Source organism: Vipera berus (assembly GCF_964194415.1).
Source record: "Vipera berus genome assembly, chromosome: 12".
Taxonomy (NCBI): Eukaryota; Metazoa; Chordata; class Lepidosauria; order Squamata; family Viperidae; genus Vipera; species Vipera berus.
Window position 1 is genome coordinate 11,962,373 of NC_138215.1, and position 12,779 is coordinate 11,975,151.

The window sequence follows — 12,779 nt, forward strand, 5'->3', positions numbered from 1 at the left end:
ATACATCCTTGCTCCGTAGCCTGATATCTGCATGCTAATATATACTTCATGCATTGCAGGATAGTGTTTTTTTTTAAGGAAGGAGTTTTGAACATAGGCTAAAGTTGATCTTTTTTGCATTGCTTGAGAATTCACCCTTGCATCTCTGCTCTTTATTTCTCTTTCACGCAAGTGAGTCCACCAGCTGTGAGTCCATCAACTGCTCTTCCCATTGATGCAATACCAAAGGAAACAAGTTCAGACACTCCAATCACAGAAACATCTGCTTCTGGCTGGACCTCTGGAGCTCCAGAGATAACTGGAACAGTTGAGCCTAGTGAAAAGCCTTCAGGATTTGGGGAATTTCCCTCTGGAGTCCCTGAAATAAGTGGGCTGCCTTCTGGAGAGAGCGGGCTACCCTCCGGAGACATAAGTGGCCTGTCTTCTGGCGTTATTGAAGTCAGCACCTTACCTTCTGGAGAAGAAGAACTATCAGGGATTAGTTCAGGAACCCAAGAACAAATACCTGGGCCCCACGAAGGCAAAAGGGTCCCAGAATTTAGTGGGTTGCCTTCTGGATTTAGTGGAGACCATTCTGGTCCTGATCTCAGTGGATCACCCTCTGGAGAGTATGATTATAGTGGTCTCACATCTGGATTTCCTACCGTGTCACTGGTGAATGCCACTTTGACGGAAGTTGTGACCACAGCAACAGAAAGGGAAATGGAAGGGAAAGGGACAATTGGAGTCAGTGGAGATGGAGATGTGTCAGGTTTCCCCTCGGCCGATTGGGATGTGAGCGGCACAACCAGTGGATTGCCCTCTGGAGTTGATGTGTATGGAACCAGTGACATTAGTGGGTTTTCTTCAGGAATCGATAGCAGTGGAGAACTATCTAGCACACCTGATATCAGTGAATTACCATCAGGACTTGATGTTAGTGGACAGTCATCTGGCCTGTTAGATATCAGTGGATTGTCCTCAGGAATTGACATCAGTGGAACATCTGTTGGGCCATCTGATCTCAGTGGCTATGTGGACTTAAGTGGCCAACCTTCAGGTACTGATGGGAGTGGTGAACCTTCAGGGGTTACCTTCGTTGATGTTAACTTGTTTGAAGTGACAACTCCTTCATCTAAAGAAGAAGAAGGGAAAGGATTTGTAGAAATAAGTGGATTACCTTCAGGAGATGAAGATCTATCAGGCACAACACCAGGAATTTTAGATGTGAGTGGCCAGCCTTCTTCTGGACAAGTAGACTTCAGTGGGTGGGCTTCAGGAGTTACTGAAGTCAGTGGGCTTCCAAGTGGACAAACAGACATTAGTGGAGGAAGCTCTGGTGTTGATCTTGTCAGTGGCACTTCATCCGGAACGTATGATTATAGTGGTCTCACATCAGGGTTTCCTACAGTTTCCCTTGTGGATACAACTTTAGTGGAAGTAGTAACACAGCCATCTGTTCCGCAAGAATTAGGAGAAGGGACATCTGGGATATTAGAAATAAGTGGGCTTCCTTCAGGACAGGAACAAACATCAGGAGCATTATATGATGTGACAACATCTAGTGGAGTATCATCTGAGAAAGTTGACTTCAGCGGGACCTCCTCAGGCATTCCATATTTTGGTAGAGAAACTGATGATGTAAGTGGTGCATCTTCAACCACAGCCAGTGCTAGTGGCGATGTCTCTGGAATCTCAGAAATTGTCTTAGTAACTGATTCCATAGAAACAGTGACAAGACCAACAGTTTTACAGCAACTGATTGGAGGAACAGAGGTAACACATTTCCATTTTCCTGAACCAAGTGGAGAAGGACCCACATCTGATGCAGAAATTTCCATATATCCTGAAAGTACCATAGCATCCCCAGAATATCCTGAAATCAGTAGTAAGGCATCCACATTTCATGAAACTAGTGTAGGAACACCTTTTATTAATGAAACAAGTGATGAAACCTCAGTCTCAACAAAAAGCCACCTAGAAACGTCAACCCATTATGAACCAGGTGGAGAAACATCTTCATCATCTGAAAGCTACTCAGAAACATCTGGGGTACCATTCATCACTGGCTTTCCCTCTGGGACTTTTGATGAAAGGAGTCAGGTTAATGGAGATAGTTCAGGTCCAGCACCTCGGACAGTGTCAGATACACCAGAGAAAGTCTTTTTGCCAGGTGTCCTACTTAGTACCAGCAGTCCAGATGTTGAATTAACTGAACACTCAAGGCATCTAACAGAGACTCAGCCTGAAACAGAGGCCAGTGCATATCCAACACCAGAGTTGGAAACAGGAGATGCTGCTGCTCCAGGGATTCCACGACCATCACCAACAGCTACCGATCTCCTCCCATCAGAGATGACTGATGGGATACAGCTTATTACACAAGGTAAATTCAGAAATACATGTATGCAATGGAACTTCCAATAGACACTCTCCTGAATTTTCACACTGGCTGATCTTTGCCTCATTTCTCCCATGGCATAGTGACTTTCAAAAGTAGAATCTCAGGAAGGTTAATCTGACTGGTTGATTAGCTAAAGATTGTGAATGTTCATTTGGACAAATTTGTCCCTCTCTCGTATTGTTTAATAATGTTTTAAAGTATATTTTTATCAATTTTTTAACAAACAACATCAGGTAACTCCATTAATATAAATTTATAATACCAGGGAAGGGGGAGGGCAGAAAAATAGACAAAATGCCAAAGAGATTTACTACAATGAGAACAGACTGGTACTGCACATTTAAAAACTTGCCAGGTGCTGTATATATGAAGTATTCCAGATTATAGTCTATTGCCATTGAGATAAACCATAAATAGAATGAAATTGTGGTTCCTGCCTCTGATGTCTCATTCATTCAATTTTTTTATTTTTTTTTCTAATGCAGTAATTGAAGAGGCCTTATTAATTCAGAATTCAATTGTTACATTATCTAGAGTTTTTGAACGTGGCACAATTACCAATCTGTCTGCTAAAATTAAATATATAATAAGTTATTTATTTTAAACTTATGGTTTGGTCCCATAAATGAATGCAGTAAGCCTATCTCTGAGCAGCATTCAATTATTCAATTAGTAGTTATCTCCCCAAAGATTTTATACATTTTGCTTTTAGTATTTTACTTAAGGAGCCCTGGTGGCACAGTGGTTAGAATGCAGTATTGTAGGCTAATTCTGCCCCCTGTCAGGAGTTCGATCCTGACAGGCTCAAGGTTGACTCAGCCTTCCATTCTTCCGAGGTCGGTAAAATGAGGATCCAGATTGTTGGGGGGGGGGCCAAGATGCTGACTGTAAACTGCTTAGAGAGAGCTGTAAAGCACTTTGAAGTAGTATATAAGTCTAAGTACTATTGCTATTGCTACTCAGCATAGATTTTATAATAGTGGGTGGATGAATACTAATAGTTATTAAAAAGTTACCTCTATTTTGATATCTTGTTATTACCTCATCTCTTTTGCCACAGCAGGGAGATAAAAGAAGTTAGATCATTGTAATGTCAGGGTGACTCATAAATTCTATAACTTTCCAAATAGAAGAGAGCAAAAACAATATAACTATATATCTGTCCCTTATACCAGATGGGGTTTTTAAAAAAAAAATGTTTTTACCTATCTAGAAAATAAAAAGCTCAGCTTTCTCTAAAGTATTGATGAAAAATCCAGAGTTCTTTGAAACCTACTACATGGTATTCTCAGAAAGGACTTGCATATCGATCAAGAAAAGCTCATGGTTATATACCATTATATTTGTCTCACCCAAAACCATGAATTATTTATTCCCATGTGATCTCACATGGGGTAGCTGTGCAAATGTCATAAGCAGTCAAAGCATTTTCTGCCCAAAGCTTTGGACCCAATATAATCCTTAATTTACTTTTACAAACCTTAAAGTCTACAGGGGCTACAAGAGTGAGTGAAGTAGACTTCACAGGTGTGGACAAACAATGTTGCCTTACTAGAGAAAAGGAAGTTTGTTTCAGGAGTCTGCTAAGAGGCAAATAAAATAAAATATATAAAATAGAAAAGAAAAGAAAAGTGGTTTTATTTCATCAACCCTGGAACAGACCCTTATTTGGGGGCAAGAAAGTCTGTCTGTGCTGCAATAGAAAAGGCGCATGTCTTTCAGCTTGATGATTCTGAAGAATAATTCAAGAAAAAAAATATATTTTTTGGGTTGCAGCTACGCCTAAGAGTTGCGAGGAGAAGCTATGTGGAACTGGGACCTGCCATGAACAAGAAGGAAACATCACCTGTTTATGCCCACCTGGATTTAAGGGTGATAACTGTGAGATAGGTGAGACTGGATTTTTTCTTGAGGATGTAATCCACTCAATTGTGTCTGACTCTTGGTGATTCTGTGGGCCAGGTCTCTCCATGTCTCCCAAACTTCTTGGACTTTATCTATGCCAGGGGTCTTCAAACATGGCCCTTTTATGACTTGTGGACTTCAACTCCCAGAATTCCTCAGCCTGGCTGAGGAATTCTGGGAGTTGAAGTCCACAAGTCATAAAAGGGCCAAGTTTGAAGACCCCTGATCTGTGCTCTGGCTGCTGTCAGCTTTGATGGTGTCCAGCCACCCTAGCTCTCTTTTACCACTAACTCTTCCAAACCTCATTGCTTTCTCCAGCGAATTCCCCCATGTGACATGACCCAAATAAGTGAGATGCAGTTTTGTGATTTTTTTGCCTTCCAGTGACATGTCTGGTATTATGAGCTCCAATAGTTCCTTGTTAGTCGCCTATGCTGTCTAAGGAATAGGCAGGAGTTTTTCCCAGCGCCACGGCTCAAACAAGTCAATTTTCTTCCCGTCTTGTTTTTTTTTTTTAAGATCCAGCTTTCACAATCACAGGTTGCTACAGGGAACACAACAGGGCGAACTAACCTGTTTTCGGCTGTCTTTGCTTTTTCCGTATTTCCATATTCCCTCATGTTCATCATTGCCTTGCAGCCTAGCGCAACCCAACATTTAATTCCTGGGCTGCATTCACCGCTTTGAGCAATTTGCGATCCTAGTAAAGTGATTTTTTTCCCCACACACACATTCTATCTCTTCTGCTGCTTGGTTTCATTACACAATAGCAGTGTGGGAAAACTGGCTGTTGCTTTGATTACTTCAGCTTCTGTTGGGTTTGGGTTGTTGTTGTTGTTGTTGTTGTTGTTTTGCAATTTATTAGTGTTATAGCCATGGGAAAGGAGGACGAAGACATATATTTAAAAAAAGGATATAATGGAATCCCAATAAAATAATGGCTGTTTTGTTCTATGTATTTCCCATCCATTTTAAGGGCTTCATGTCAGAGTTGGGACTAACCCTATAGAAGCACATTCACATTAGCAAAGATAATAATAATAATAATAATAATAATAATAATAATAATAATAATAATAATAATAATAATAATAATAATAAGAAGAAGAAGAAGAAGAAGAAGAAGAAGAAGAAGAAGAAGAAGAAGAAGAAGAAGTAGAAGTAGTTGGAAGGGACCTTGGAGGTCATCTAGTCCAACCCCCTGCTCAGGCAGGAAACCCTATACCATTTCAGACAAATGGCTGTCCAGTCTCTTCTTAAAAACTTCCAGTGTTGGAGCATTCACCACTTCTGGAGGGAGGTTGTTCCACTGGTTAATTGTGCTAACTGTCAGGAAGTTTCTCCTTAGTTCTAGGTTGCTTCTCTCCTTGACTAGTTTCCATCCTGCTTGTCCTGCTTTCAGGTGCTTTGGAGAATAGCTTGGCTCCATCTTCTTTGTGGCAGCCCCTGAGATATTGGAACACTGCTATCCTGTCACCCCTCACCCTTCTCTTCATCAAACTACACATACCCAATTCCAGCCCCCCAATCATCTTTGTTGCTCTTCTCTGTACCCTTTCTAGAGTCTCGACATCTTTTTTACATCGTGGTGACCAAAACTGGATGCCGTTTTCCAGGTGTGGCCTTACCAAGTTCAGCGTCTTGCCCTCAGTCTAACAAAGGGGAGTTTCACCACATCCCTCACACCAAACTTTTCTGCTTCTTTTACAACTCTGCATTCATTGCCTTCTCTGTTGTGCTTGGTGAGCTCATAACCCACGCCTTACCCACCAGGCTGCCTGTTTTTTAATTCAAGCTATCTACGTTTTACTTGCTGATTTCTTCACTTGAATTTTCAATCCCGAAACAAAGGTTCACTCAATTGCAATCACTACTAGGTAGTTCAAAAACATGTTTACTTACGCACACTAGATTAACATGGCAGGTTACGGTCCTTGACCTTTAATAAAGAAACCTTTATCCTGCAGTGGGTAAATTAAAGTTTCTCCTGCTGCTGCTGATTTCTGACTTTTGTTATATTTTTATTTTATTCTACTTCACTCTCCTTCAGTGACCTTACTTCTTGGAGATGGGGGGAAATTGCCTGTTTTGGGCATGGGCCTATAAATGAATAAAGTCGATTGTTCTCTTCTTATTATGATCATTGTTAACCACTGGGATGCAAAGTGGCTAAAAATATTGATCATGACAGGTTAGCTTTCCGAATGCATGTTTGAATTCCAGCTATTGATCTGATCTCAAATCCATTACATCTTCTAGAAAATGAAAAGCACTGTCAGAAAAGGCAAATAGGAACAGAACTACATCCCCAGAATTCTGGCTCTGTCTCTCTTACTGAACAATTGTAAAGCTCTTGTCAATAGTAGGAATTTGAAAATGCGATGGCAGTCTGGAGAACAGGGCTAACTTTTCCCTCAGCTGCTATATTTTCAACCTTCATCTTCACTCCTCCACACTCATGTTGTTATAGCATAAGAGGGAAGCAGAATAGTAAATTTTAGGAGAGAATTGGGGAGAAGAAGGGGGAAACAGAAACATGGGGGACAAGAATGTGGTGACCTAGTACAAGGAGTAAAGGTTGATCTAGAGCAGACATGTCAAACACAAGGCCCGGGGGCAAGATCTGGCCCGTGAAGTGGTTTCATGCGGCCCGCGAAGCCATCCTGGAAACAGTGAGGGAACGTCCCCCATTGCCTTGGCCCTGGCCCAGAGACCCTCCTTCTGCCGGAGACCCTCAGATCTGTCCTACTCCTGCCCAGGCCCCCATAGGCACTCTTGAAGCGAACGATGTAGAGCTGGTCATGCCCACCCAGTAGGCCATACGCACTCTAGCCACACCCACCCAGTAGGCCACACCCACCCAGGCCATACCCACCCGGCCCCCTGAGGGCAACCGCAAAGCTGATGCGGCCCTCAATGAAATTGAGTTTGACACCCCTGATCTAGAGGTAGCAGGCAACCAACACGACGAATTAAGGATAACAGGTTGGAAGGAGGAATAAAATTTCAGGTCTAACTTTGTGATCTGGCAAATCTAGGATGGGATTCTGTTAAGTGAGATGTTTGTTAAGAGAGCTTTGCCCCACTTAATCTGGCTTCCCCATTGACTCTGCTTGTCAGAAGGATTCAAAAGCTGTTCACATGACCCTAGGTGCGACCGTCATAAACATGAACCAGTGGCCAAGCATCCAAATTTTGATCACATGACCACAGGAATGCTGCAACAGTCATACACGTGAAAAATGGCACTTTGAAAGTACCATAACTTTGAACAGTCATAAATGAACTGTTATAAGTTGAGGACTACCTGTAATTGATAACCCTTCATCTCTGCAGTCTTGGGCAAAAGCACAAATTTTCTAGAATTGCTCTTTGTTATAGAAGCCTTCCCAAGCTCAGGTAGCCCTCAGATGTGTGAACATCACTGATACACACACTCACAATTCCATAGGTATTGTTGATAATTCTGGGAAATGAGTTCACAGATCTGGAGGTTTCCAGATTGATGATTTTCCCAGGAAACAAAATTGTAGCCTCCAGTGATTATTGCTATGTCTCAGGGAAGCAGAATTTATAGAAGAGAAATAGCACAGCCAGCTGATAAAGAAAGTGAGATCTTGTACTGCATTCAAAATTCAAACATTAGATACCAGAACAAAAATGTCAACATAGGCCAGAATCTTGGTCAAGAATATATATCCAATGGGAAGTATTTTCAGCACCCTGGACAGATCATTACGAGGAATGACTTGCAACAACAAAGCTTTCCATAGTGTAAATATGGTCCCTACCTTGTGCCTTGCCAGAATGAATGAATATAAATATATAGATATATATGTTTATTTTTCTTTTCTGAAAAACATTTTCCTTATCTAGGTCACCACCTTTGTACTTTTGCAGCAAACACTAGCCCTATTGCGGGGGAAATTTCTAGATTATCAGTATTTCAGGATCAACATTTCTAAAGCTTTTCACTCCCTCAAAAACTGAAGGACAAAGCTTTCAAGGATAAAAGTACAGTTGCATTAACAAAGATAAACGAGAGCCAACTCCATTTGATAGCCTTGAGTATTTTTTCTTCTTACAATTAAAATTGTTTCCAGGCATGTTTTTTTTTCCTGAACTAAGAAAACATCATCAGGCAACTTTTACTGTTTTTTTTTCATCAATCCAAAAAGCAACAGAAAAGTACACTTCTAATGGACTCAAGCCTTCAGACTCATGAAACACTGATCTTACCACAATCTAACTTGATATTTTGAAGGCAATTCTGGTTTACTTGTACAAAATTCTTGGCCTAAGAGACAAATTTAGCTCTCTCTCAAGATGGGCAGTCATCAGTGACCATTCATTCAGCCCAGCTCTCCTGTCAAAAGGTTGAGTCTTTTCAGGGAACTGTGCTGGGAGGTTTCACTTATTGGTCCTTATGCTGCATGAGCAGAAGATAATTTATTTGTATTTGGGTTAAATTCATTTAGAATAGAGAATAGAGAATGGAACAGAACAGAATAACAGAAAATGGAATGGAATGGAACGGAACATTAAACTATTGGACTATTAGACTATTAATTGGAATATTAGAATATTCTTTATTGGCCAAGTGTGATTGGACATACAAGGAATTTGTCTCTGGTGCATAAGATGAGCTCTAAGAAAATTAGATCCCTCAATGGACCAAGCATAAGAAAGTGGTCATTATCCATGTTTTTGTTACTTTTACTAATTAAGGATATCCCACTCTTCCCATAATTTAGTGTGATTGAATTCCATCTGGGCTTGGCTGTCATTCTGGTGGTCATTGAAACATTAGGGTAGCCAGCGAGTTACCAAGCTTTTTTTTTTATGGTTGGGAAATTCTTTCTTTCCATTTCCCTCTCATTTCCCTCCACTTTACTAGCTGCAGTTTCACTTCGCCCCAATCTCCAAATGTGTCTCATTGCCTCTACATTGCCTTTAGTTCACTGCCTCCTTCTACATTCTGGTTAAATCAAGAAAACCAAGTCTCCTGTTGTGGACTTTCTGCCCAGCCAAAGTCCTAACGGCAGCCCTTGATTTCTTCCAGACATTGATGAGTGCCACTCCAGCCCTTGTCTGAATGGAGCTACTTGTGTCGATGGCATCCACGCTTTCACATGCTTATGCCTTCCCAGCTACGGAGGGAACCGCTGTGACGTTGGTATGGCCTGCTTACCTTACCCAGCTTCAGCTAACCGTACTAACTATATCCCTTCTTTTTTTTCTGGGGGGTCTGAGGAAAAAAAGCAACCTAAAACATATACAATACTATTGTATTGCAGCCTTTTCTCATTTCATCACAATTAACTCCTAAAATATCAGTTACCAGGGGTGGGGGAGTACTCTTACAGGAGTAGCAGACTTACATACTGCCCCATAGTGCTTTACAGCCCCCTCTAAGCAGTTTACAATGTCAGCATATTGCCCCCCAACAATCTGGATCCTCATTTTACCAACCTCAAAGGATGGATGTCTTGAGCCCCGACAGGATCGAACTCCTGGCTGTGGGCATAGTTAGCCTGCAATATTGCATTCTAACCACTATGCCACTATGGTCTCTTATCATGATCTACCATTGGCTTCAATCAAACACATGCAGGCTTGGCAGTTAAACAGAGTCAGGCCTGGTTAAGGGCGACCGTAGGAAGCCATCAGGAAATGTGGAGAGTTTTTCCTAAGCTCATAGAAAGGAGACCCCTATAGCTTCTGGAGTTTTTCCAATCCCTTCACTAGTAAAGGCCACAGAGAAGGTCTGCATTTTCTTCTTGGTAATGAATGAGCATCTCGTGTTTGTATGCTCTTTGTCTCCATGGACCAATTGGAGCATGCATTGCACCTTGTGTGTCTGTCTGTGTTGGGGTATAAAAGAAGATTCTAATCAGATGGATGGATGCTTGTTGCTTCTGTTTGAATGCCATGGGTCCAATAAGGGGCACAGGCGTAAGTTTGGGTTTCTATGGCTGCTATCACATCTGCTCTGAATCACCTGGCGATAATGGCTGGAACTTAGGATGGAGGAGTTGGTAGCTTTCTGAGCCTCTGGCCAACTGTCTTTCCTATGAGGAGGGTGTGAGTGGGGGAATTTGAGAACTGTTCTTTTCCCCCCACAGTCCTCAGCCTCATTCCGCTTATTTCTAACTTTGATCTTTCTTTTGCCAGCTTCTCCCCCCCCCATAACGCATTCTGTTTTCCAAGTTATCCTGCTGCAGGAGGACAGAGTCCCTAACCTGTTCCAAAATCATCACAGAAGAAGGCAATCCATTTCTATATTATTGCCAGTAAATAAAGAACAGGGATGTCTTTGTGAAATCCCGAGGAATACAGCTTAACTTAGGACAATCTTTACCACTTGATGCTGGGGGTCTTCACTTACGAACACTGACTTTTCAATGTCAAAGGGGCAATGAAGAAGATTGGCAATTGGTCCTGAAAGGTGCGGTCATCTCAGCATCCTTGCTGATTGTGATTCAGTCACGTGATTGCCATCGCTGACCTAACAAAGTCAATGGGGAAACAGGCTGAGGAATTCTAGGAGTTGAAGTCCACTGATCTTAAAGTTGCCAAGGCTGGTCAGTCATGATATATAGCATGTTCCCCGCATACCTGGGTCCATTTTGATGGACAGAGGGGCACACTTCCAAACATAGCAATGGAGTGCCATCATCTACCATATTTGTGTTCTAAGAATGTCTCTGTAGCCAGGATGCAAATAACCACTGCTGGAAATAAACACTGACCTTCCCATTTTTTTATTTAGTTCAAAGGTTTGTTTAAAAAGGTTGAAGGCCGATAGGATAGGGAACCTGGGAGAGAGCAAGGCAGATGTTTGTTATCACACTGTTATGCAAAAGCAGTCCCCACTCTAGTGTTCTCTCTCTCTCTCTCTCTCTCTCTCTCTCTCTCTCTCTCTCTCTCTCTCTCTCTCTCTCTCTCTCTCTCTCTCTCTCTCTCTCGCTCTAAGATACCTGGTTGTTTGTGTTATCAATTTTTGTAAGCAAAGAAAACCTTTTAGCTAAATCTATATGCTAGTCTCCCTCAACCTCAATTACAACTGCCACTTGAAAAATCACATCCTTTGTTATAGGCAATTTTCCCTGGAAAAAATATGCATTTTATTCAAGTACTGCTGCTTCTTTTGGTACCTTCATTCCCTAAGCATTTATTTCCTTATGCATTCCTTGATCAAAGCTGTATGGTGGAATCTGAAAGCTGGGAGAGAAAACAGAAGGATAATTGCATTCCACTTTGCCTTTCAAAATAGACTTGGTTTGTATTCAAATACAAGCCACAACAATGTATGGATGCTTCATTGCGTGTTTGGCTAACCAACAGCTTTTGGAAGCCTTCCCACAGAAAAAGGAAAGCTGAATTACAGGTTTCTCGACTTAGGACCACAATGAAGCCCAGACTTTCTGTTGCTAAGGGAGACAGTGAGTTTTGCCCCATTTTATGACCTTTCTTAACAGTTGTTAAGTGAATAACTGCAGTTGTTCAATTAGTTAACAGGGTTGTTAAGTGAATCTGGCTTCCCCATTGACTCTGCTTGTCAGAAGGTCACAAAAAGGGGATCACATGACCCCGGGACACCGCAACTGTCATAAATACGAGTCAGCTGCAAAGTGTCTGAATTTTGATCATGTGACTAGGGGGAGGCCGCAATGGTTTTAAGTATGGAAAAAAGGTCATAAGTCTTTTTTTTTAGTGACATTTTAACTTTGGTCAATAAAGGAATTGTTGTAAGTCAAGGACTACCTGTATTCAAGCTTTTATTTGCACCATGGTGAATTTGGAAGGGCAAAATTGCCTCACACCTCAATATGGGGGAAAGTTGTACAGAGGCAGAGTCAAAAAATACCTCCCTGTGTGTCATATGTACTTAAGACTTATATATAAGGTCCTTCAGTTGGTTTACTAAAAAAGGGCACTTATTTTTAGAAGTAGAACATAAGGAAAGAGAAAATATGTGCTTATTCTGTTCTACTTTTATGGTTGTGCTCCTCTTTCATTTCTCCTCACAAAATGTTCCTATTCATTTGTCTCCCTCATAGAAAATATAAACTCATCTCTGACTAATGAGATGTTTGGAGACAAAATCAGATACACTGAGATCTCTCCATTTAACTTTTCAGAACAAAATTAGGTTTATTTATTAAAAATGACAAGAATGCTGTCTATCTCTATGCAACCCAAAGTACATAAGTATGAAATAGTATATGTTTGATAGTAGGCATAATCCAGGTCCCGCAATGAAACATTGCCATCAGAGGGCAGGTCTTCTCTGCCCTATGGCATAACATGCCCCCTGATATTCAAATGGACCTGACCTTGATGGCCTTCATAAGGCCTTAGAAATCTGGGTCTTTCCTGGCATTGGGGTACGATGTTAGATCAGCTCATTTTCATGGTTTAAGAGAATGACCTTAGATACATACAACAGAATAACAGAGTTGGAAGGGACAGTAGCAGTAACAACAGT

General features: G+C 41.4%; 1 protein-coding gene across 1 annotated transcript in view; it reads left to right on the forward strand.

Moving 5' to 3' along the window:
• Window positions 1–12,779, forward strand: part of ACAN (aggrecan) — a gene marked incomplete at both ends in the record, with an annotated part of 38,976 nt that overhangs the window by 18,507 nt on the left and 7,690 nt on the right. The window contains 2 exons of the mRNA XM_081337313.1: window positions 173–2,365; window positions 4,160–4,273. Of these exons, the coding sequence (XP_081193439.1) occupies window positions 173–2,365; window positions 4,160–4,273 (2,307 nt within the window). The remainder of the gene's footprint in view (window positions 1–172; window positions 2,366–4,159; window positions 4,274–12,779) is intronic.